Source organism: Apteryx mantelli, chromosome 4 (assembly GCF_036417845.1).
Source record: "Apteryx mantelli isolate bAptMan1 chromosome 4, bAptMan1.hap1, whole genome shotgun sequence".
NCBI classification, from domain to species: domain Eukaryota; kingdom Metazoa; phylum Chordata; class Aves; order Apterygiformes; family Apterygidae; genus Apteryx; species Apteryx mantelli.
Window position 1 is genome coordinate 87,221,255 of NC_089981.1, and position 20,176 is coordinate 87,241,430.

General features: G+C 53.6%; 1 protein-coding gene across 1 annotated transcript in view; it reads left to right on the forward strand.

The window, feature by feature from the left end:
- Positions 1-20,176, forward strand: part of TRIM9 (tripartite motif containing 9) — a 78,200-nt gene that overhangs the window by 41,470 nt on the left and 16,554 nt on the right. Inside the window, exons 2-6 of the mRNA XM_067295664.1 lie at positions 256-351; positions 1,434-1,556; positions 12,667-12,777; positions 13,717-13,870; positions 17,596-17,741. Coding sequence (XP_067151765.1) covers positions 256-351; positions 1,434-1,556; positions 12,667-12,777; positions 13,717-13,870; positions 17,596-17,741 — 630 coding nt within the window. The remainder of the gene's footprint in view (positions 1-255; positions 352-1,433; positions 1,557-12,666; positions 12,778-13,716; positions 13,871-17,595; positions 17,742-20,176) is intronic.

Here is a 20,176-nt window from a genome sequence, read left to right on the forward strand (position 1 = left end):
TTTCCTCTCCTTACGCTCGGGGCAGCAGGGCCAGAAGGACACTTCAGCCGGACAGGTTGCCAAAGGCTGTACACCCCAGGGAGGCAGAGCTGGGACTGCAGTCCATCCCGAGCTCTAGTCCCACAGGCAGCCCCATAAACACCAGCTCCTCTGGCTCAACAATGAGTCCAGGATGTGGCAATGACCCATCCCAGCCGCCCTGCTGCTGTATTTGTTGTGGGTTGCTCACATGTGTGCTCTTTCTTCCATCTGCAGAGCCAGCTTTCCCAGGCCCTGAACGGCTTGTCAGACAGAGCCAAGGAAGCTAAAGAGTTCCTGGTCCAGCTCCGCAACATGGTGCAGCAAATCCAGGTATTGTGTCCCCCGGTCGAGGAACAGCCCCTTCCCACAGGGATGAACCTGTGACCTCCTGCCCCATCTCCATGGCTGGGTTTGTTGCTCTCCCAAGGGGACCCGCAATCAGCACCTGCCCCTTCACGTTACCCCCCTGCAGCCCTCCCTAAAGCTGCAGCTTCCTCAGCCATCTACATCATGGAGTGAGCAGCTGTGACCCGGCCCTCCCCTTGAAAAGAAGAGGCAGCAGGTTTCACACAAGCCAGAAGATGTTCTGGTTTCCACAGCAGCATTGCTGCATGGTGGAGCATGTGGCCCCAAGAAGTGTCAGAGGCCAAAAACACACATGGATTCAAAAGGGACAAACTCCAGGGCGATCAGGAAAATTAAACAGTGAGGATGCTGCCCCCCCCCTCTGACTGCCAGAAGGAAGACAGGTTATCAGCAGGGGAAGAGCCATCCGGCCCTCACCCCATTTCCTACATGCTTTCCTTGGGGATTGGTTTTTGGCCCTGGTCCTGCTAGGCTAGGCAGATCTTTGGTCTTCCCCATGTGAGAGGGTCCACATTCCTCTTCTGACATCCCTGTGCGGAGCTGTCCCTTACCTTGTGCAAGCAGAGGGAAGGTCCCCCAGCAAACGGCCACCCTGGGACAGAGGTGGCAGGAGCTGATTAGTTGTTTGTGCTCCAGAACCAAGACCCAGCTCTCAGCAGGGCAGGGTGTCTGCGTCACTGGCCCTTTCCCACAAGATTTTGGATGTGGCATGAATGTGTGTTTGTGAGCTGCCCCCGCGTGGGAGCACACTATTGTTTGACAAGCCTGCTGCTCCCCCAAACAACAGCTCAAACTTCTGGGGCTAGCTTGTGGTGCACTGCCACCTGGAAAGGTCTTTTGCCACCCTGAGTAGCTGCCTGATCACAAAGCAGGCCTTTCACAGCACACATCCTGCCGGAGGATGGTGGGATCTGGCTGAGGTGCGTTGTAAGCACCAAAGTCCTGTTGCCCTCCAGGACCTATCTGCTTTCCCCTTGGCGTGGGGTAGCTCTGGCGGGAGGTGCTGGCAAGCCCGCAGGGCTGTGATGCTCTGCTCTGCCCCACAGGAGAACAGCGTGGAGTTCGAGGCCTGCCTGGTGGCCCAGTGTGACGCCCTCATCGACGCCCTCAACAGAAGGAAAGCCCAGCTGCTGTCCCGCGTCAACAAGGAGCACGAGCACAAGCTGAAGGTGAGCCCCTACCCACCAGGTCTAGAAGTCAGAGAGCTTTCCACCAGGTTGGTCCCAGATTGGGACGAGGACTGTGATGCTGCTTGTGGCAGAGCAAGGTGAAGCACCTTAGGAGGAATGGAAAGTTCACTGGAAAGCCACTCTTATCACCTTGATTTCCACATTAGCTGAATTCCATTTTGCTGCAGATGCCCAGCCTGCTCCCAGCATGATGCGCCCTGAGCAGAGTGCTGCACACCGCCCCCGGGTAGCTGCAGTTGTTTCCACTGAATTACTCCATTACTGGGCCAATTAATAGTGATTAGGTCAACAGAGCTGTGTGTACAGCATCCACAGGCTGTAAAATGACCTTTTTCGTGTCCTATGTAGCTTTTGAGCTACCAGTCTCATCCTGCAAGATGCTGACTCCCTTTAACTTCTGCTGGCTTTAGCAGGAGCTGAAGGCATGGGGCACTTTGTTCGCCATCAGACAGGAGCAGGAGCAGCTCTGTTCCCTGTTCTGTGCTTGATGAGCGCTTCATGGTCTCAGAGTAGTAGTTTCACTGAGAGGTGAACTGTTGGCGTTGGGAGATGCTGAGATGCAGCTCTCAACATAAGCATTGAGACTTGTGCCATTCCTTCAGTCACTACACTGTGTCTTTTCAAGTTGTTTGGGGCTGAGAAGGGAAGCAAAGGGCCTAATCTCACCTGGAACCAGTGGCGCTGATGTAGCAGTGCCCAGTATCTGTTGGACAAGGTAATTGTACCCTGGCAGGAGGCCTTGCCAGCCCACAGCCCCCACTGACATGGGGCAGGCAGGGAATGAGGCATTTCACAGCGACGTCGCTTCGTGCTTCCAGGGTCCCTCCTCCAAGTGCATTTCCAAGAGGAGGCTGCCAGTCTCGAATCTGCCCTGAGAGGATGGGCACTGCAACACTCACGAGTGCTTCCATTGCGCCTTGGCCAGTGGAGCAGGTCCTCATTCTCCTTTCCTGGTTACTTCCTCTCTTGCTCACAGTGTCCTTCTTCCTCCTCCTCCTCCTCCTCCTCCTCCTTTGTTTCCAATAGTTCCTCCGAAGCACCATGGTGGGGGAGGCAAGCGCGTAATGCGGCAGAGTTAGGCTGTGATCTGCAGTTAGACCTTGCTGGGCACCATGAGGACTGTGCCGTCCTGGGCAGGCCCGGCAGAGCCGCAGCAGCTGGACGACAGCTGCTTTGTGGAACTGAACCCGGCATCGGCGCTCGCTGTTTAGCAATAGACAGCCCCAAATAGGCCTGCAAAGCTGCCGACCTCTCTTCTACGCGCAGAAAGCGCTCCCACCACCCAGCAAGCTCTCTTTCACTCTTCCCCTTTTGGGGCACGGTTAATTAAACTCTCACAAAGCTGGGCAGCACAAAGCGATTTCCCTGCTCAGCACAATTGCAGAGGCCCACAGGCCTTTCACTCTTTGGCCGGTCACAGGAAGTGGTCTGCTTCCCTTTACTTTTTCAGTATCGCCTGTCCCCCCGCGACACACACACATACATATTCCCCCCCTGCCATCCACCCTTGTTACCAGCTGGGCTTCATCATTAGACAGGCCTGGCTGGCCTGGCCTTTAAAAGAGCAAGCCACCCTGTCATTTCAATTGCACCCCGTGAGTTTCAGACTCGACTCTGTTAAAATCAGCCCTTATAGCTCCCTTCCGCAAGGACTGAGCATTTGTAGCTGTCCACTCTGGGTAAAGGGAGGCTGCGTGGGCTCCCTGGCGCTGTATCCTCCTGCAGAGGTGACGTGGGAGCCCAGATCCACTTGCACAGTAGCATCACAGTCAGACATTCAACAGCAGCTGGTGTTTAAAATCCAAAATCTACTCCCCTCTGCCCTTGCAGTGTCCATCCAATTTTTAGTCTGAAATTACCTGACTCTCCCTTTTAATTCTTGTAGTGGGAAATAAGTAATAAATGTGGCCCTGCTGCCTTGGACTTAGGCTTGTATGGGAAGAGTTGTTGTACAGCCCTGACCCCGCTGAGTGCTGGCTGGAGTCCTGCACACCGGGATGTATCTCTTGTGGCTTCAGCATCATCAGGCTGAGACACAGCTTTGCACACAGCCCAGGTAAATGCACATCCTTGGGGACAAGTACAGAGAGAGGCTTGCCTGCTTTCACAAGCTACAGGTGGGACAGGGGTCTAGGAGAACCTCCAGCCTGTTAGGTACCTCCCTGCTGTTGTCGTCCATGCACAGGGTCCCTCTGCTGCACCAGGCCACCAAGGCGGGCGTTCACCGCGGACCCTGCAGCCTGATCCCCCCTGCCCCCCTTCCACCAGCATTCCCGCTGTCCCTGCCGTGCTCGTGACCTGGGGCAAGGGGACTGCCGGGTCACCGCAGCACGGAGCAGCCTCCCCTTTGCCCCCTCCGAGGAATCCACCAGACAAAAGCAGCACCTGCAGCTCCCAGCTGGGCACGAGCTGGGCTGGCCTTGCTGAAAAGGTCAGGCCAAATGTGACGACGGATGAGGGGAGGTGTAAAATGTGAGCAGCATTGTGCCTCAAGCAGCTGCTTCGCAATGGGATGTCCTCCCTGCTCCCGCTGCACCCGAGGCAGCGAGGGATGGCGCCGGCAGCGGAGGGTAACAAAGCCCCCAGCTTTTGCTCTGAGACTTTGGAGTGCTGGAAATGTTGCAGAGGGAGCAGAAATTCTTCCACGATGTCAAAAAACAAGGTGTGCAGCAGAGTATGATACAGTGCAGCAGAGGGGCCGTCTCCCCACCTCCTGCCCCATCAGCTGCCCCCAAGCAACATGCTGCCCGATCAGCAAGGTCTCTTTCTGCACTGGCACTCGCTTTGCACTGTTTGGACCCCCAGCTGGTCCTGGCAGGGGCCATAGGGCTTATCCTGCCCTATGTTCACATTAGGACAGGAAAGCCTTTGCTGCAGGCTTGTGGTGATAGCTTCACTCCTTCCCAAAGGAGAGCAGTCCGGAACATACTAGTCTGGCCTGCACTGTCCGCTTGCCTCTGCCCCCAGAGCAAGCCAGTCGAGAGGATGAGTGGGTAGATTCACCAGCGAGGCATAGTTGTGCCCTCTGAGAGCCTCTTGAGATCCAAATCCCTTGGTTGCCCAGGTAGCCTGTGTGCAGCCGCAGCACCCTGGTTGAAGCCAGTCTCTCCATGGGCTGCCCTTCCTGCCCGCTGGGAAGCTGGCCCTTGCAGCGTGGTAGTGCACAGCGCGAGCGAAGACGAGAGACAGGGACAGAGCCTGGCTGCTGGCTCAGTGTCACAGATGTCTTTCACCAGGGAGCCCGAGTTCCTGTTCCCATGCAGCATCTGGAATTAAGGTCAGCGCTGCCTCAGAACTGACCTACTTTGGCTTGACACATATTTCATGGAGACAGGCACAAATCCAGGTTTGTCTGTGGGCCAGCATTAATTGCTCCAGAGGTGGAGAGTTTGGGGAGAAAATGAACTTGGAAGGGGCATTTCCTAGCCTTGTCCAAACCTCTTCCTAACTTAGCTTCAGATTAAGAACATAGGCTATAAAAAGTCGTGTCAGAATGAGAAGCATTGGGGGCCAGGTTTTAAATTACATACCCAGATGCCTGTTCTGCCTCCAGGACAAACTTCCTTATCTGTATTTCTGCTGCTCATTATAGGCCTGCTTTTCAAAGGACCAATATGATGTTCTCCAAGGATTACGCTGTATGGCCCGGGCCAGTTTGAGCAGGGAACATTGAGGCTTCCCTGCAGTGTTGTCCTAGGAAGAAACCTCTTCCCAGTCCATGGGGATAGGGTGAACTCTACATATATCTGGTTTAAGCTCTCTGCAGTGCAGTGGACAGTTCGGGCCTTCTTCAGCCCTTTAAGTCATGGGAGACCTTTGCCCTGAGCCCAACTCAGATCTAACCATAGTGCTTTGGCTGCAAAGCCCTTGTACCTGAGAAGCAGCTGTCACATTTGCTGGAGGAATTAACTGTAGGAAATGCTCATCAAGGGCTATGCTGAGGCCAGGGAGCTTCTGGGACTCCTGTCCATAGCACTGTACATGACTGGCTCTCCAGAGATGAAATGCTGGTCCATTACCCTTCTGCATCAAGGGATTATGGTCATGATTTTCCAAGATGCCCAAGGGAAATCAGTGCCCCCATTGGATTAGGTCACTGGGGATTGGGCTTAGTGTTATGAAAGGATGAGAGACAAGCCAGCAGCACATAGTTTGGTTTCCTGTACCCTACCGTTTCTGTACGGAAACACCAGACAGGACACACAAGTCAGATGAGCCCTGCATGTAGTGCACTGTTTCCTGAAGATGCAGATACCAGACCACTGTTTTCTCTGAGTAGCATCCAGTTGAGTTTGCAATGGAATGAGAGGGCATTGCTTTGAAACCAGACCCCTCATCCTGGACTTGAAACATCCCATTGGATGGCCAAGATTGACCGAGTACCCTGACCCTAGTGTGAAGTAGAGATTGAAGCCTCTGAGATCCCAATTTCCGTGATGTAGATGCGGAGGCTGCACTGAAAATCTATTTGTTTGTTGATCTCTCCCTCTGAGCAAAATTTTCCAGGACCAGATCTTGTGCCAGAACAGCACTTGTTTTCACTGAGGGCTGTCAGCCGTCTAGTCCCTAAGGCAGTGGGATTCATCTGAAATCGTCCACGCTGACGAGCCGTTGGTGGGGTTTCCGCCGCAAGAGGGGGCATCTCACACCACCCTCCCTCCCCGCAGCCATACAGGTGACAGTGGCCTTGCCGCAGGGTGCCCAGGCCCTGAAAGCAGCTGCAGTGCACCCAGGTGCAGGAGACTGCACAGGCTCCTGCACCACGTTCTCCACATGGCAGCCCAGCGGGACTCACCCTGGTGCCGGGGTGCCCAGGTTCATTGAGGTTCAGTACCTTGAAAACCGGTAATCGAGCCAAATGCTAAAAAAAGGAGGAAGGTGAGGAAGAAATTTAAGTAGAGATGAGTGCAGATGTTATTGCCTTCTAGGAGCTGTATTAAAATGTAAATTATAGTTAATGTCATCTTGCAAGGAAGAAAAGCTCTTGAATTACATTTCCTATTTTAAGGTAGCAGTGAACTGCTGTGAGTGCACAGCAAAAGTCCTTTTTATAGGCTGTAATTAGCAACCACGTTCTAGCTGTTGCCTTCTTTAAAACCTAAAGGGAAAAAAAGTCATTTCATAAGAACAACCACAAACAAAATGCATGGAGCTTCCCAAATCCCCTTGCCAGCTGAGGCAACATACTGTCCCATTAGTCTTCTCTCAGAAGATGCCACAATTCAGCAAAGTGTGGTACCCTCACGGTTTCAGCAGAGCCTTGTAAACTATCTACTTCCATGCAAAATTCATGGTAACCTGGTTTTACTTGTAATGTGATGAATACTGTATGCCCCTCTGAGTCGTCCTGAGGCCACCTCTCACCCCAACACTTAACCTCATTTGCTTGAGGAAGTCAAACGCTTGAGGAAATCCCAAATTTTGCTTTTGGCTGTCATTCAAAATACTTGTCATTACTGGGGTAGCAGGGAGCTGAGATACCCCAGAGAGCGCAAATCCCAGGTGGTAGCAGCTACTGCGTGTGCTCCAGCTCTGATTCTGGGAAGATTTGTGAACGTGAGCAGGACACGAAGTTGTTACAAGTCCAGAAAGCAGCTCAGCTCTGTGCAGAAGCAGCTCAGGCGTTTCTCCATCACATTTCCTAGCGTTTTAGGGGTGTGACATAGACACACGAGGCCACGCAAGCAAGACAGCAGTGTTCATGCAACGCAGTTCCTAAGCTGGTAACCATCCCAGCCTCCAGCCAGCAGTGCATGGAGGCAGCTCATGTGTGCCCGCATTGGTGGTGTGTTTCATTCACAGCTGCGTAACTCACCTAGATGAAGGGAGGGCTGTGATACATGAGGACAACCATGAGTTGCTTATGGCCATATAGAAAACTTGCAGCCTTTCACTGGCTCCAGTGGGTTTTAGATCCTGGCTTCAATGGTGTGTGGGATGTTTATTTTTAAAACTTCTAATTTCCCTAATCAAAGCAACTCGTGGAGCCTTGCTGTTCTTCTCTGTACCCTGCTTCTCTTATGCGTAGTGCAGAAGCTGGTGCTCAGCTGCTGTAAAGCCATGAAGCCCCATTAGGTCCCAAACAAAGGTCCTTCTCTTGGCTTGAAAACACATTTGTTGGTGATGAGGGGAAATGTGAAACTCTATTGCCAGCTTGCCTGCTGTGTATATACTGCAATTAAACTGCTGTTTCATGCTCTAGTTCTCCAGATGAATAGGTTCACGATCCCAGAATGAGTTACAGAAAGGAAGGCTCACCGGAGCTAAAGGTTTGGGCTGTGGCAGAACCACAGCCGCTCCGCTGGATGCGGTTTCTGAGCTGCTGCCCGTCGTGGTGCCAGGCGGGTTGGAGAACGGGGCAAGCTCTAAAGCGAGAGGCAGCGGCTGCCCTGCAGCCCCGGTAGGAAGGATGCTCTCAAGCTGCTAGGACAGATGCGATGCATAGTGTAGGGAGAGCTAGCTGCCAAGTGCTTCGCCATCTGCGTGGCTGTGTTCTGCCGCCCACGGCATGGGGATGTAGCTTCAAACCAGCCGGCTGTGTAAATGGGGCAGGAGGATGAAGAGCAAGATCAAGCGTTCCCCACTCAGCTCAAGCAAACATCCAGCAAAGCCTCCAAGTGTCCCATTAAGCTCCCATAATTTACTGCAGCTGGAACAGTGCTTGTACAGCCCATGAGTCGCATCTTTATATGCCTAAAGATTTGCGTGGTTGTGTGCCAGGGAGCAGTAATTAATTGCAAATCCACACTTCTCTGTCCCAAATTAATGGCTTGTCAGTGATCTCTCCTCCTCGAGCCATTTCAGAGTGTGGTTTCTGGGTTGTGAATGTGCCAGTTTGCAGAGGTTAGAAGTGGAAGGCAGTCCAGGATGGCAGAGCTGGCGCAGTCTGTTCAGCCGTGCCGGGGCTTCCTCCCGGCTGTTCTCTGTGGTGCCACCCCAGTGGGGACAGGGACCTTCCTCCTGCCAGTTACCTGGCCCTGAAGACTTAGGCTAAGGCCTTCATTGAGGTGGGGGCTGACCACGTTGAAGACCCTTGTTGCCCTGAGCCAGGGATGGGAGCCCCTTCATCTGCTTTGCCTTCCAACTTCTCATCCTTCATCTGTGAGGGGGCAGCAGGACTCCCCTCACCCCGGCACTCCCCCGCCTGTTTGTAAGGGTGACATTTCTGCTCAGCCTGTCCCTAAATGTGACACCTTCGACCACCAGCAGTTGTGAGTGTTCCTGGACTGACAACCCTCATCCCATTGGGATAGGGACCCTTTGCAATGCATGGAGGCAATACAGGAGGCAAGACCTCCACCGCCTCCAGCCCCACAGGAGCCTCTAGTGACTCCCTGCTCAGACCTGGGCAGCTCCGGAGGAGCAGCTGCCTGGCTGGGATGGATTGCGGCATGATCCCGGTGCATTGTCCTTGTCCTGAAACACTCCAGAGCTTCCACGCTGCTGTGAGCGAGACCAGGCGAGCCACTGTCACCGTCCTAGACTTGCCCTCACGTTCAGTCCGTCTCCGTCGCTCTTAGCTTGGACTACTGCCTTGGCTGGGGCTCAGGAGCCAGGTGGAGAAACCTGATCTGGGCAGAGACGCAGTGCAGCCAGGGAGGACGGAGGCTCGGGGCTGAGCGGGGGGCAGAGGAAGGGCGCTCAGCCCCCAGCGCAGCCCACCCTGCTCCTTCCGGCAGCCACAAAGCAGCCTGCAACCAGCGCTTCGGACCAGACCTTTATTAGCAGGGATTATCTGCCAGGAAGCTCAGTCGTTAATCGGCCTTTTCACAGTCCCTCACGTGAGAGCAGCCAGCTGGCTCTGGCCTCATCTCACCAGGAAGGGTGGAGGAGCAAAGCCAGGGCTGCCTGCCCCGGGCTCCCCGCTCCCTCCGTGTGGACAGCGCGAGGAGGCCCCGCGGCTCTCAGACCGGTGCCCGAGCTGCGGCGGCAGCTCACCTTGCCTTGCGTGCAAGGATGTCCCTCGCTCCAAGGAGGCTGCCGATGCCGGGGAGCCAGCCGCGTGCCCCAGAGCTGTCCTGGGACACCGTGCCTGTCCTCACCAAGCGAGTGCTATGTGTCGCTGGCTGGTGACAGCAGATGACAATTTTGCTGGTAATACTTCAACAGCATCTACTCTGGCAGGGAAAGGCCCACAAATTCAGTATCCTGGGCAAATCAGACCGAGATTTAAGCTACAAAGAAGATAAGAAGATTGTTTTACCAATCCCATCTTTGCTGTCTTCCTGGCAACGTGTGCATTTCCCCGGAAAGCAGACTCGCATGAAAGCGGGGGGCTGCTTTTCTGTACGTTCAGAGTGTGATTCCCATTGCCCGTTTGCAGCCCAGCAGGCAGGGGAGTGCAACACCTTTCAAGTGACTTAGCTCTGCTCGGGTAGGTGCAATCAGGATATAGTCTAAAAGCAATGTGGGCAGCAGGCTGGGCTCACCTTGCACTCAGTGGATGCAGTGTCGATGCTGGGTCTCCGCTGCAGACTGTGCACCTCCTGGATCCTGCCCCAAAGGACTGACCATCCCCACTGAGAAAGGAAGGCCAGGGATTTGCCCACGCTCATGGAAGGGGTCAGCAGCAGAGCCAAGAGGGAGCGTAGGTGCCTGGATCTCCAGGACTAGCCGTATGCCTCCGCTCCATCCCAGCAGAGCCATTCCAGTGCACTCAAGTGTTTAAAACTGGCAGTGAATGAACTCTTCTCTCTAATGACAGCATTTGAGGCCAAAACTAATGCATGCCTGTGATGCCCGTGCTCTAGCCCTCTCTCAGGGTGATCCATCATCTCTGCATGCCGCTGCACAAGCTGCTGGGTCTGGAGGAGCAATATGGGAGCTCCCCCTGCTGCCTGCCAGCCCTGCACGCCGCTGCGTGCTCCTACTGCATTCCCTCCTCACGCTCCTGGCCTTGCTCTGGCCTCCGTTTCCCAGCAGGCTGGAAACAAAATCAGACCGAGAGCGCTAAAAGCAGCAAAGGGGGGGTACTGCGCAAACAGCAAATGCCTACAGATCAAGAGTGGGCTAGGAGAGCATTTCTTGGCATTGCATGGAAGCGAGGGGATTGTCCCAGGCCGCAGGACACATGATCCTTCTCTGCCTGTTAGGTGATTAGGTAGAAGTGGTTAAATCATAATTAAGCAACATGAGATCTGATTGATCGCCCTGCAGGAGGCATTGCGCCCCGTCGAAGCCCGGCTTCTTTCACTGCAGGAGACTGGCGTCCACTTCGTTTCCCCTCCCGGCCCCTCTGGCTGGAGAGGACACCCAGGCAGTTGGCACCTTGCCCCTGTCACGGGAGGAGGCTCTCGCGCAAAGGTGGTTATTTTCGTACTGCTGTGCCTGCTGAATCAATGCTGGGACTCACCAACTGCAGTGCTGAAGACACAGCTGCTTTCAGGAATATTTGGCACTGCTCATTGCAGCCTTTTCCGTCACACTGCAGCTGCAGATGCTGTTGGGAAGCTCATCTTTATTGTCCATGCAACGTACTAAAGAGCCGTGATCCCGACACCTGGGTACCTTTATTCAGTCCTAGTGGAGAACTTTACACAGCTTTAAAGCTTTTTCAGAAAAAAAACATTTCTTATCTACCTTGGGCACATTGATCTAAAGCATAAAATCTCTCTTCCTGAGCTGCTCTGCCGATCTCCTATCCAGAGCCATGTCCCGGTTGCCTGTTCTGCTCACAGAAATCCCACTGACGTCAGCTGCAGATCTGCACTCTGTCTCCTTCTGCAGGGGATGCAGCAAGCACATAACGCACTGGCAGCGCCCAGCAACAGGGAGGGTTTTGCCCAGAAAGGCCAGGCAGGAGCTAACCCCTTACCATCGCTGAAGAGACAGCCCCCCTTCAAACACCCTCCCAGTCCGGGAATCTGAACCCCGTCTTCCCCGCTGTGTTTCAGGGAAGGTCAGCGGAGCCACGAGCAGGGATGCTCGTCCCATCCCAGGCACTCAGCTGAGCAAACCACATGCTTGGTTGTACTCTGCTGCTGGGATGCTGAAACCCGTTCCCTTGGAGGAACCGTCCGTGGGTGCAAGAGGAGATGCTTCACCACGCAGCCTGGACGGCCGCAGGCTGACCTCGGAGTGCACCAGCTGCTCTGAGAGGCTCAGAGGCTGCAGGAGAGCCAAGACATCACATTCCTGGTGGCTCTTTGCTGAGCAATTCACCTGGGCTGCTCTTTCCAATCACTAGTCTAGAGAAGAATAGTGTCCTGTGACCAATAACAGCAGTGTCCCCTCTCAGCTCCAGTTGATTTTGGTCAAATGAGGTGAAGAAAAAGCACTGCTGCCAAGGAAGGGACTCCCCAGGGATGCCTGTAAGCAGAAAGTACCAGCACAGGGGAAGCTACTTTCACTCCCTGGCCAGGATTCTTCCACCTCCTTCCCCTGCCAGAGGCAGTGCAGGATTTATCTTCTCTAGCTGGCAGACCTCTCCCTCTGAGCTCTTCTCTACCCTCTCTCTGTAGTCAATGGAGAAAACAAAACAATTCTGCAGTGTGGTTCATCTCAGGCGATGGCAGACGAACATCTCAAGCAGATCATTAGTCTCACCCTCCGAGCTAAAGCTGGGGGAGGTGGTGTGTTTATTCCTCCTGAAAATACAGGGCTTGCTCCTCAGCCGCGCGGTTGGGTACAGCTCCCCTGGAGCCAGCACCGCAGCCTGGCTCGGTGCTCAGGCCTGAGAAGGGCAGTGCTCAGTGGCGCTCTGCTCGGAGGCAGCCCCACAGAGGCTGCGGCAGCAGCTACGTATCTATGGAAATAGGCATTTGCCTTGTGTGGAGCTAATAAGCTGTCATTTGGAAGCTGTCTTAATTAAAGGCAGAGCAAGGAACTACCCTACTGCTTTGAATAATTATGTAGGTTAATAACTATGAGCTAAACGAGGTTTGCTGTTGTTCTTCAGGTTTTCAAAGATCTGGAATTCAGTACGTGAGTCTTGGCCATTTCTGGCTTTTTCTGTTCCCTTGAGTGTTTGTCTCCCTTCCCTTTTCCCTGATCCTGTCCTTGCACCAGTGCAGCACCAAAGCCCCTTTGCTCCCGAGCTCTTAAAACCCTGCAGCTTCCGAACAACGCTGCTCTTCTTGTCTCATTGCAGGTGGTACGAGACCAGATTTCTCACTGCACAGTCAAGCTCCGCCAGACCACAGGCTTGATGGAGTACTGCCTGGAGGTGATCAAGGAGAATGATCCCAGCGGGTTCCTTCAGGTTGGTGTGTAGCTGCTCACATCTGCGCTGTGAGGGGAGCAGAAAGGCACTGCACAGCCAAGAGCTCTGGGGTAAGGCAGCAAAGTCAGGGGAGTTACACCAAGGACGGTGCCCTAGCTTTTCTGGCCACTATCCCAGTTAGAATGGTAAAATCTCTTCAAACTGCATGTTATTTTACCATTAGGTGCTAAAAAGAAATGAATACTTAAAAATATCATATAATGTATTATTTAAGCTTCCTTTCCCTACCTTCTTTCACTGCCCCCATCACAGAGAGGTGTCCAGGTGTGGTCGTGCAGAGGAAATGTGACCAGACAGTTTCTGCTCCACCACTTTTGGGCCAGAGGGGACAAGGTGGCCAAGAGGACAAGGCTCAGGAAAGGCTTAGAGGAAGATGTTCTTCCTGCCCACCACGGTCTAGATGAGTGACAGAGATAGATGTCTCCCAAATTTAAGGTCCTTCCACTCCTAAAATCAAGGGCTAACCTCTCATTACCTGCAGGTTCACAGCAGGACAGAAGCAGACACAGGCCAGGGACATTTCTTCATCCTAACTGGAGAAATAGATGGTTGCAGCAGATGGTCACATATCTCTAAAGCAGTAATCGTAACATGCTGTCTCATGTGGGAGACAGTGGGAGACGGACACCCAGCACTTGAGAGCCATATCCCACTCTTCATTCCTGGGCTGGTCCCTCTGAGCCGAGACCCTGCCTTTAAAATAGTCCCCATAGCTCCTGGGGTCCCTCTGCCAATCTGAGCCTGCAGTGAAGGGCGTTGCTAGAAATCGTGTGCGATGTCCCATCCCTCAGTGGTCGGTGGACAGATCTCGCACCCTGGGAGGCACAGGGGAGGCAGAGAGCAGGGTAGGTACGAGGCCCAGCACGCTACCCATGGCCCAGGTGGCCCTCGGTAGCTGGGGCTGCTCCTTGCCACCAGATCTCCGACGCTTTGATCAGGAGAGTGCACTTAACTGAGGACCAGTGGGGGAAGGGGACACTCACACCCCGGATGACCACAGACTTCGACTTAAACCTTGACAACGCCCCTCTGCTACAGTCCATCCATCAGCTCGACTTCGTGCAGATGAAAGGTAAGAGTCTATTTCCAGTATCCTTGAAAAGCCCCGCACGCAACTTTTGCTCATGCTGAGCGCTTTCATACAGTTCATCCCAGGGAAGGGGCAGCAGAGGAGAGGTTTTAATTTTCTCCCATCAAGCAGAGAGATTGGAAAGACCAGGGGTCAGAGTCTGGCTTCCTCTGTGACCTTGACCAGGTCTCCATTGCCTCCGTTGCTCAGTTGTAAAATGCAGATAATAGCTTGTCCCCACTTCCCATTGCTGGTGTGTTTCTGGGCTGTGAGGTTTTGGGGAGCAGGGAGTAGTCTTTCTGTGCTAGATGTGTATTCACTGTACCACAATAAAGACCTGCGCCTAAGGAGGTGTCAGAAAGGAACCAACTTTTTGTGATGCAAAGGGATAAGCACAGGGCCTGAGACCATCACATGGTGAGGCCTTCATCTCTCACAGGCTGCGCTCATGCAGAAAGGGCATTTGATGCTCATACAAGACGTTCATCTCCTGTTTTCCATTGGTAGCCTTGGGATTTCTCAGACAGCAAGGCAGTCCCCTGGTCCCTGGATGTCAGGTTACCATGAGACAGGCGCTCCAGGGAGCCTTTGGCCCAGCTCCACAAGTTGAAATACAGGAAATTCCATTTAATCATCAAAAAAAAGCTTCTTTACTGTGATGCTGGTCAGGCACTGGAACAGGTTGCCCAGCAAGTTTGTGGAGTCTACATCCTTAGAGATACTCAAAACACAACTAGACAGAGTCTTCAGCAACCTGCTCTAGCTGACCCTGTTTGAGCAGGGGGATTGGACCAGACAATCTCCAGAGGTCCCTGCCAACCTCAACTATTCTGTGAGATCTGGCCCCTGACTCCAGCTGGGGAAGCAGCAGTGCGGCATGGACAAACCTTTGTGGATCTGCTTTTGGGCAAGGTCATCCCCAAACCCAGAGCTGTGCCCATTCCTACGCTTTTTGGCTCGATCCTGCACCCTTGGCCAGCCACCTGCCTCTGTGTCTCTGATCCTTGGGCTGCCACATCCCAGATGAAGGTGCCGGGAGCTTGGCTTTGCTTGGTAGTGCTTTAGAAATTGCTCTGCCTGTGGTGCCAGGACAGCTAGGCCGATCCATGCTCAGCTGAAGGTTGGCACCAGGGGTCCTGTGGTCCATGCAGGGGGCCTCAGGTGCAGAGGGTTCAGAAGCAGCACAAGGCACTTCCTGTACCCGTGCTCACATACACCTCACTGCTGAGCAGCATCTTGCATGGGTCAACTGGGGAGCTGCCTGTCCTGGGCCTTCATGTTGTCCCTCTATGTGTTTGTGCCACAAAGGCACAAAGAGTCACACCGTTTAGCCCAGGGTGCTTCCTCCCTCCCCTCTCCTTACTGTCATTTTAGATCTTCATTTCATTTCCTCCTCATTGCCCTTTCCCTCTGTGCCCACTCTCTCACACCATGGAGAGCCTCTGCTCATTTGCATCAGTTTGCAGGAAGCAAAGAGCCATTGCAACCTGCGAGCAATTTCTGACTTGGCAAGCTGACGGAAGATACAAGTTGGCTGTGACATGGGGAAGCACCGTGGGGCAGGCAGGAGGACACTGAAGGTAGGCCTGTACCTTCAGCTGGTACAAATGAGCTGCCTGGAGGAAAGGCCACCAGCTGAGGGTCTAGCGTGATTCTTCATTGCCATCGCAGCTGGATTTCCTTACTTAGGAGTCATTTACACACACCAGCCTTTCTCAGTGGTTGGACACAGAAAGGTTGTTAATCACACGCTTCCTCTGCAATGATAATGAACGTCTTCAAATAATGGCCCCATTGGTACTTGCTGCAATGAGAGGGATGCATTGGGCATGGCTGCCGGGAGCGCTGTTCGTCACCCATCATTAGCCAGGCCATTATTTTGAAGTGTCAGTAACATTTTTTGATAGTGAGGGGAACCAAACCCAGTGAGGGCTGGATTCGCATTTTGCTTGCACATAGCTCATGGAGACGTTAGCATGTTCCTGTCCTTTCATGTTTGAATTTAGCCCAGGGGGTTATTTTCAATTCATAAGAGCAAATCTGCTGCTAGTTTAGCTGCCTGCCTTCCTCTGTGGTGATGGGGCAGGGTTGACATAGGCTGTCCTCTCGTTTTACCCTGGCTGCGCACATTGGATGTTGAGTTTTGTAGACTTTGCAGAAGGTTGTCATTGGATCCCACATGTCACAGCACCAAGGGGCAGGCAGGACAATACCAGAGGTCTCAATAATGAACAGAGGAATAGGTACGGGGCATCCCTCATGCCTTGCCAGCATGTGTTGGATGCTAGCAGCATCCCTTCTGCTGTATTAGCTGTAACAGGATGCCTTTCTCCACTCCATTCTGCCAAATCACTCTTGTGAGCGGTATTTGCAAGAGCTGCCAGTACTGGCTCAGCCCAGCTTGCAGTTGGCTCCAGTGAGAGCCGACTGCGTCAGTGCTGACAGCTCCTAAAATCCCACTGCTCCTGCTTTGCATTATACACATCTGTGAAGCCCAGAGTAACGGTGTCACACGTTCAGGACAAAGGTGCTGTTTAACACGCCTCGTTCACTCTTGCGAAGCGCTCTTTGCACCTGTGCCTGGCGTGGAGGACAAGAAACAATGTCCCTGCCAGGCTGCAGATCTCAGCTTTGTGCTACTTAGCAAGTGCTCTGCCAGTGCAGGGGAGTCCGCCGAGCAATTCATCTTGCTCCTCAGCCGCAGCAACCCCCCGGAGTGCCCCTCAGCTTGGTCATGCCTGCTGAGGAACCAACCCAAGATGTGGAGGTGTCGCAGAGGGAAGTGGTGAACCTTTACCAGTGAGCCCATTTTCCTCTCCCAAGCATCTGTGGATTCTCCATGTCTTCTCTGGAGCCTCCATGTCTTCTTTCCCACTGGCTCTTGACAGCTTGTGGACAGTGAGGAAGAGAGGATAGAATATGAGCACCCTGTATTTCAAAGACATTTGGGAGGGCTTTCCCAGGTCAGCGTGAGATGTTTTAGGAGAGTGGCTGTGTCAGTGGGGCATTCCCTTTGCCTGTCATGCTGTTACCTGTCCATGCTTTGCAGAGCAGGAGCAAGCTGCTGTTGCACAAATGCCCAAATACAACCGTTTGAGGAGAAAAAGCCCTGACAGTCCTTTATGTCCCCTAAGTAACTGATGGGCAAAAAGATCAGATGCAGTCCCTATTCTGCAAGGCCTGAGTCTCATCTCTGCTGCTCTGGCATCAACATATTTTGTTGCAGTGAATTTGTGCAATGGAAAAGTAGAGCAGCACTTCTTCATGGGTTGTAGATAAGGACAAGCATCGCTTCAGGGCTAACAATACCAATACTGCTGCAGCCAGCTCTGCAGAGTATGTCTGGGAGAGTTTCACAGATTTGGGGCTGGCTTTTGTGAAGGAGCCAGACAGTTTTATACTGGGTATGTTGTTACGTGGCCATAACTCTCAATAATGTATTAGGAAGAAAGCAGGAAGAAAGCAGAGAAGCTTTGGGAAATCTCAGCTTCACCAGGCAGCAGGGGTCAGGTGGAGCTTGTTTTGAGAAGAGTCCTTTTTGCTTCCTCCATGCCTCATACCCATGAGATCGCAGTTACATGCCTTGTGCAGCATTGGCTTGGCACTGAGGCAATGAACACATCCTCCATGCTCCACAAGAAACATGCACATAGCTGCAATCTCCCCACTTCTGCTCTGTGATCCTAGCAGCCAGGGTTACACTAATTTGTGTTTAGTTTCCTCTCCAGTGCCGGCACCTCCAATCCTGCAGCTAGAAGAGTGTTGCACCCACAACAACAGTGCCACCTTGTCCTGGAAGCAGCCCCCATTGTCAACGGTGCAGGTGGAAGGCTACATCCTGGAGCTCGATGACGGGAACGGCGGCCAGTTCAGGGTAGGTGCTCAGAGCACCCTCTTCTCCAAGAAAGCCAGTCCTGGTACAAGGCAGAGCTCCTGCCTCAGGAGCTGCAGAGCCGGGCCCGTACTGATGGGGATGGTGCAAGCCTATGCTCTATGCTTGCCTATAGCTAACAGGGCTGGGCTCAAGCCCAAATTTCCTTCCCCTCCCCAACCCTTACATGTGGGAGGCTCTTCAGAGGACACTGAAGGGTGACCCAGCTACAGTAGCCTGCAGGAAGTCTTCAGCTGTGCCCCACACTTCAGGAGGTGCACCTTTCTCTGTAAGGCCCTCATGCAGTGTCAGCCCTAGTTCCCTCCACCCGTCCCATCTTAGCTTGTCGCAGCCTCGTGACTGACATCGGCAGAGGAGATGTCCTAAGGTCCATCTCCAAGGGCCCCTGGCATGGCCTCCTGTGAGGACAGCGAGGGTTTGTGGGCACTCTGAGCTCGGCCGACTCCACATCCAGATCCATAGCTGGAAGACTTTGCAGGGAGAGGTAGGCTGCAGCTGCTTACAGTGGGAAACGGGCTCCAGCAGTGCAAATCACCAGCTGGAAAGGGCTTGTGAGGCCACAGTGCTGTGATAAACTCTCCTAGCCCCAGACTGAACCCAGCTGACTCAGTGCCGCACCGACACACCAGAACCAAGAACCCAGCCTCCAACGGCAAAGAGAGAGACAGCCCTGTGGGAGGTGGGTGGCTTCGTGCCTGCAGTGAGATGGAGAGGATGCAGGCTCGAGAGACTGCTTGGGTGACCAGAGTTTGAGGAATGCGATCCCATAGTAAGACCCACTTAGTGAGGACCAGCGCTTTGTAGTAAAGCTCCTCTGCTTTGCTGTGGCACCCCCCATTTGTTCCCCATCGTTACTGCGTGCAGGATTTGGCCTGAGCTGAGTGTTGTTTCTTGTACTGGGAGCCTGATGTGAGCGCTGAGCCCTTCAGCTCTTACTCAGGGGAGGAGGGGGCTGGTCACCTTGTTGCCTGAGGGATGCTGAAGTAGGTATTGCCCTGCCATGAAACGACCAAAGAGTTCCCCAGGCTCTTTGCAAGTCCTCTCCTGCCCTGTAAACATGAGGCTTGCCTGCTTGGGTGCTCAGGGAAGCTGATGATGCAGACAAGCTTCAGGCTCCTTTTTTGGGCAAGGTTATTTGGGGAGGGGAGCATTGCTGTTAAATACCTTTCCAGTGGCCAACATGATTTGCAAGTGCAAAGAACACATTTAAAGCCCCATCATTTAAGTTGCTAAATATTTCATGCAAGGCATGTTAATCCCCATGAAAGACTCATAGTTTGCCAGCTGCCAGCAAGCAGAGGTGTTTAAGGCCTGGAGGCTTTTAAATTGCTGTAATTACACAATTAAAATATGATTTTTCTCGGATCCGACATGCTGATAATTATCCTGGCATGTTCACATCCACTGAGAGCAGGCACAAAAACCAACACATCACATTTCCTGAATTCAGCCACGAGAAACTCAGTTAGGCAGGAGCCAGAGCAAAACTGAGGCAGAGAAAGGTAACACAGGTGGGTTTTGGTGAGATGTGGGAGCAGGAGGCTGTGTGTGGCAGGGAGAGACCAAGACTCAGCCCAGCCACCCCACCAGGGTGAGGGCAATCCCCAGTGCACCAGTCTTTTCTCCTCTCCTTCCCGCAGGAGTGGGAAGTGCCCTGGCGTGTGCACGGTGCTCCCAGCTCCTGGGGTTGGAGCAGGCTGCCCCCGCCGATGGGACTGAGGGCGTCTGGGTGTGATTTGCACCCAGGACTGGCTCCCCCAAGGTGGGGTGCAGGAGAGGCAGGGAGGCAGTTCTGCTGCGGTGAGAAGGACACAGTGCAGCTGTAGGCAGGTGTGTGTTGTTTCGTTCCACTGCATTGGGCAGCTCGATGCAGCAGCACAGCTGGTACCGTGAAGAGACGCGTCACCGGCTTATCACATCGCTGAGCGCTTCTGCCCGAAAGCTGGGAGCTGACAGACCTTGTCGTGCACTGATGTGCCCAGCGATCTGGGAATGCCGACTGGCACACAGATGACAGTCCCAGGTCGTGGCTGCAGTGCTGCAGTTAAGAGCAGGGTCTGCAGGAGTTGCTGAAGCTGTGCCTTGGCAGATTTGTCATGTTCTCACCTGTGCTTGGAGCCGGTGCTGCTTTTTCTCCTCACTCTTGCATCTTGGTCGTCGCTCTGCATGCAGAGATTGGGTCATGGTACAGCCCAGCCTGTTAGTCACCTCCTACACTGCAGGCAGCAGAGATCAGGACAGCGTCCTGAGGCAAGAGGACTCCAGCTTTGAGCATTAAGCCAGAAAGGGAGTCCTTGCAGTGAGACGGGATAGTTAAGTGGGAGCTATGCTCTCCCATGGGGTACTGGGCGCAGGAGAACCCCTTGGTGTTGGAGCCCAGTAACTCAGGGCCACCTTAGCTCCCGTCACCCATCACA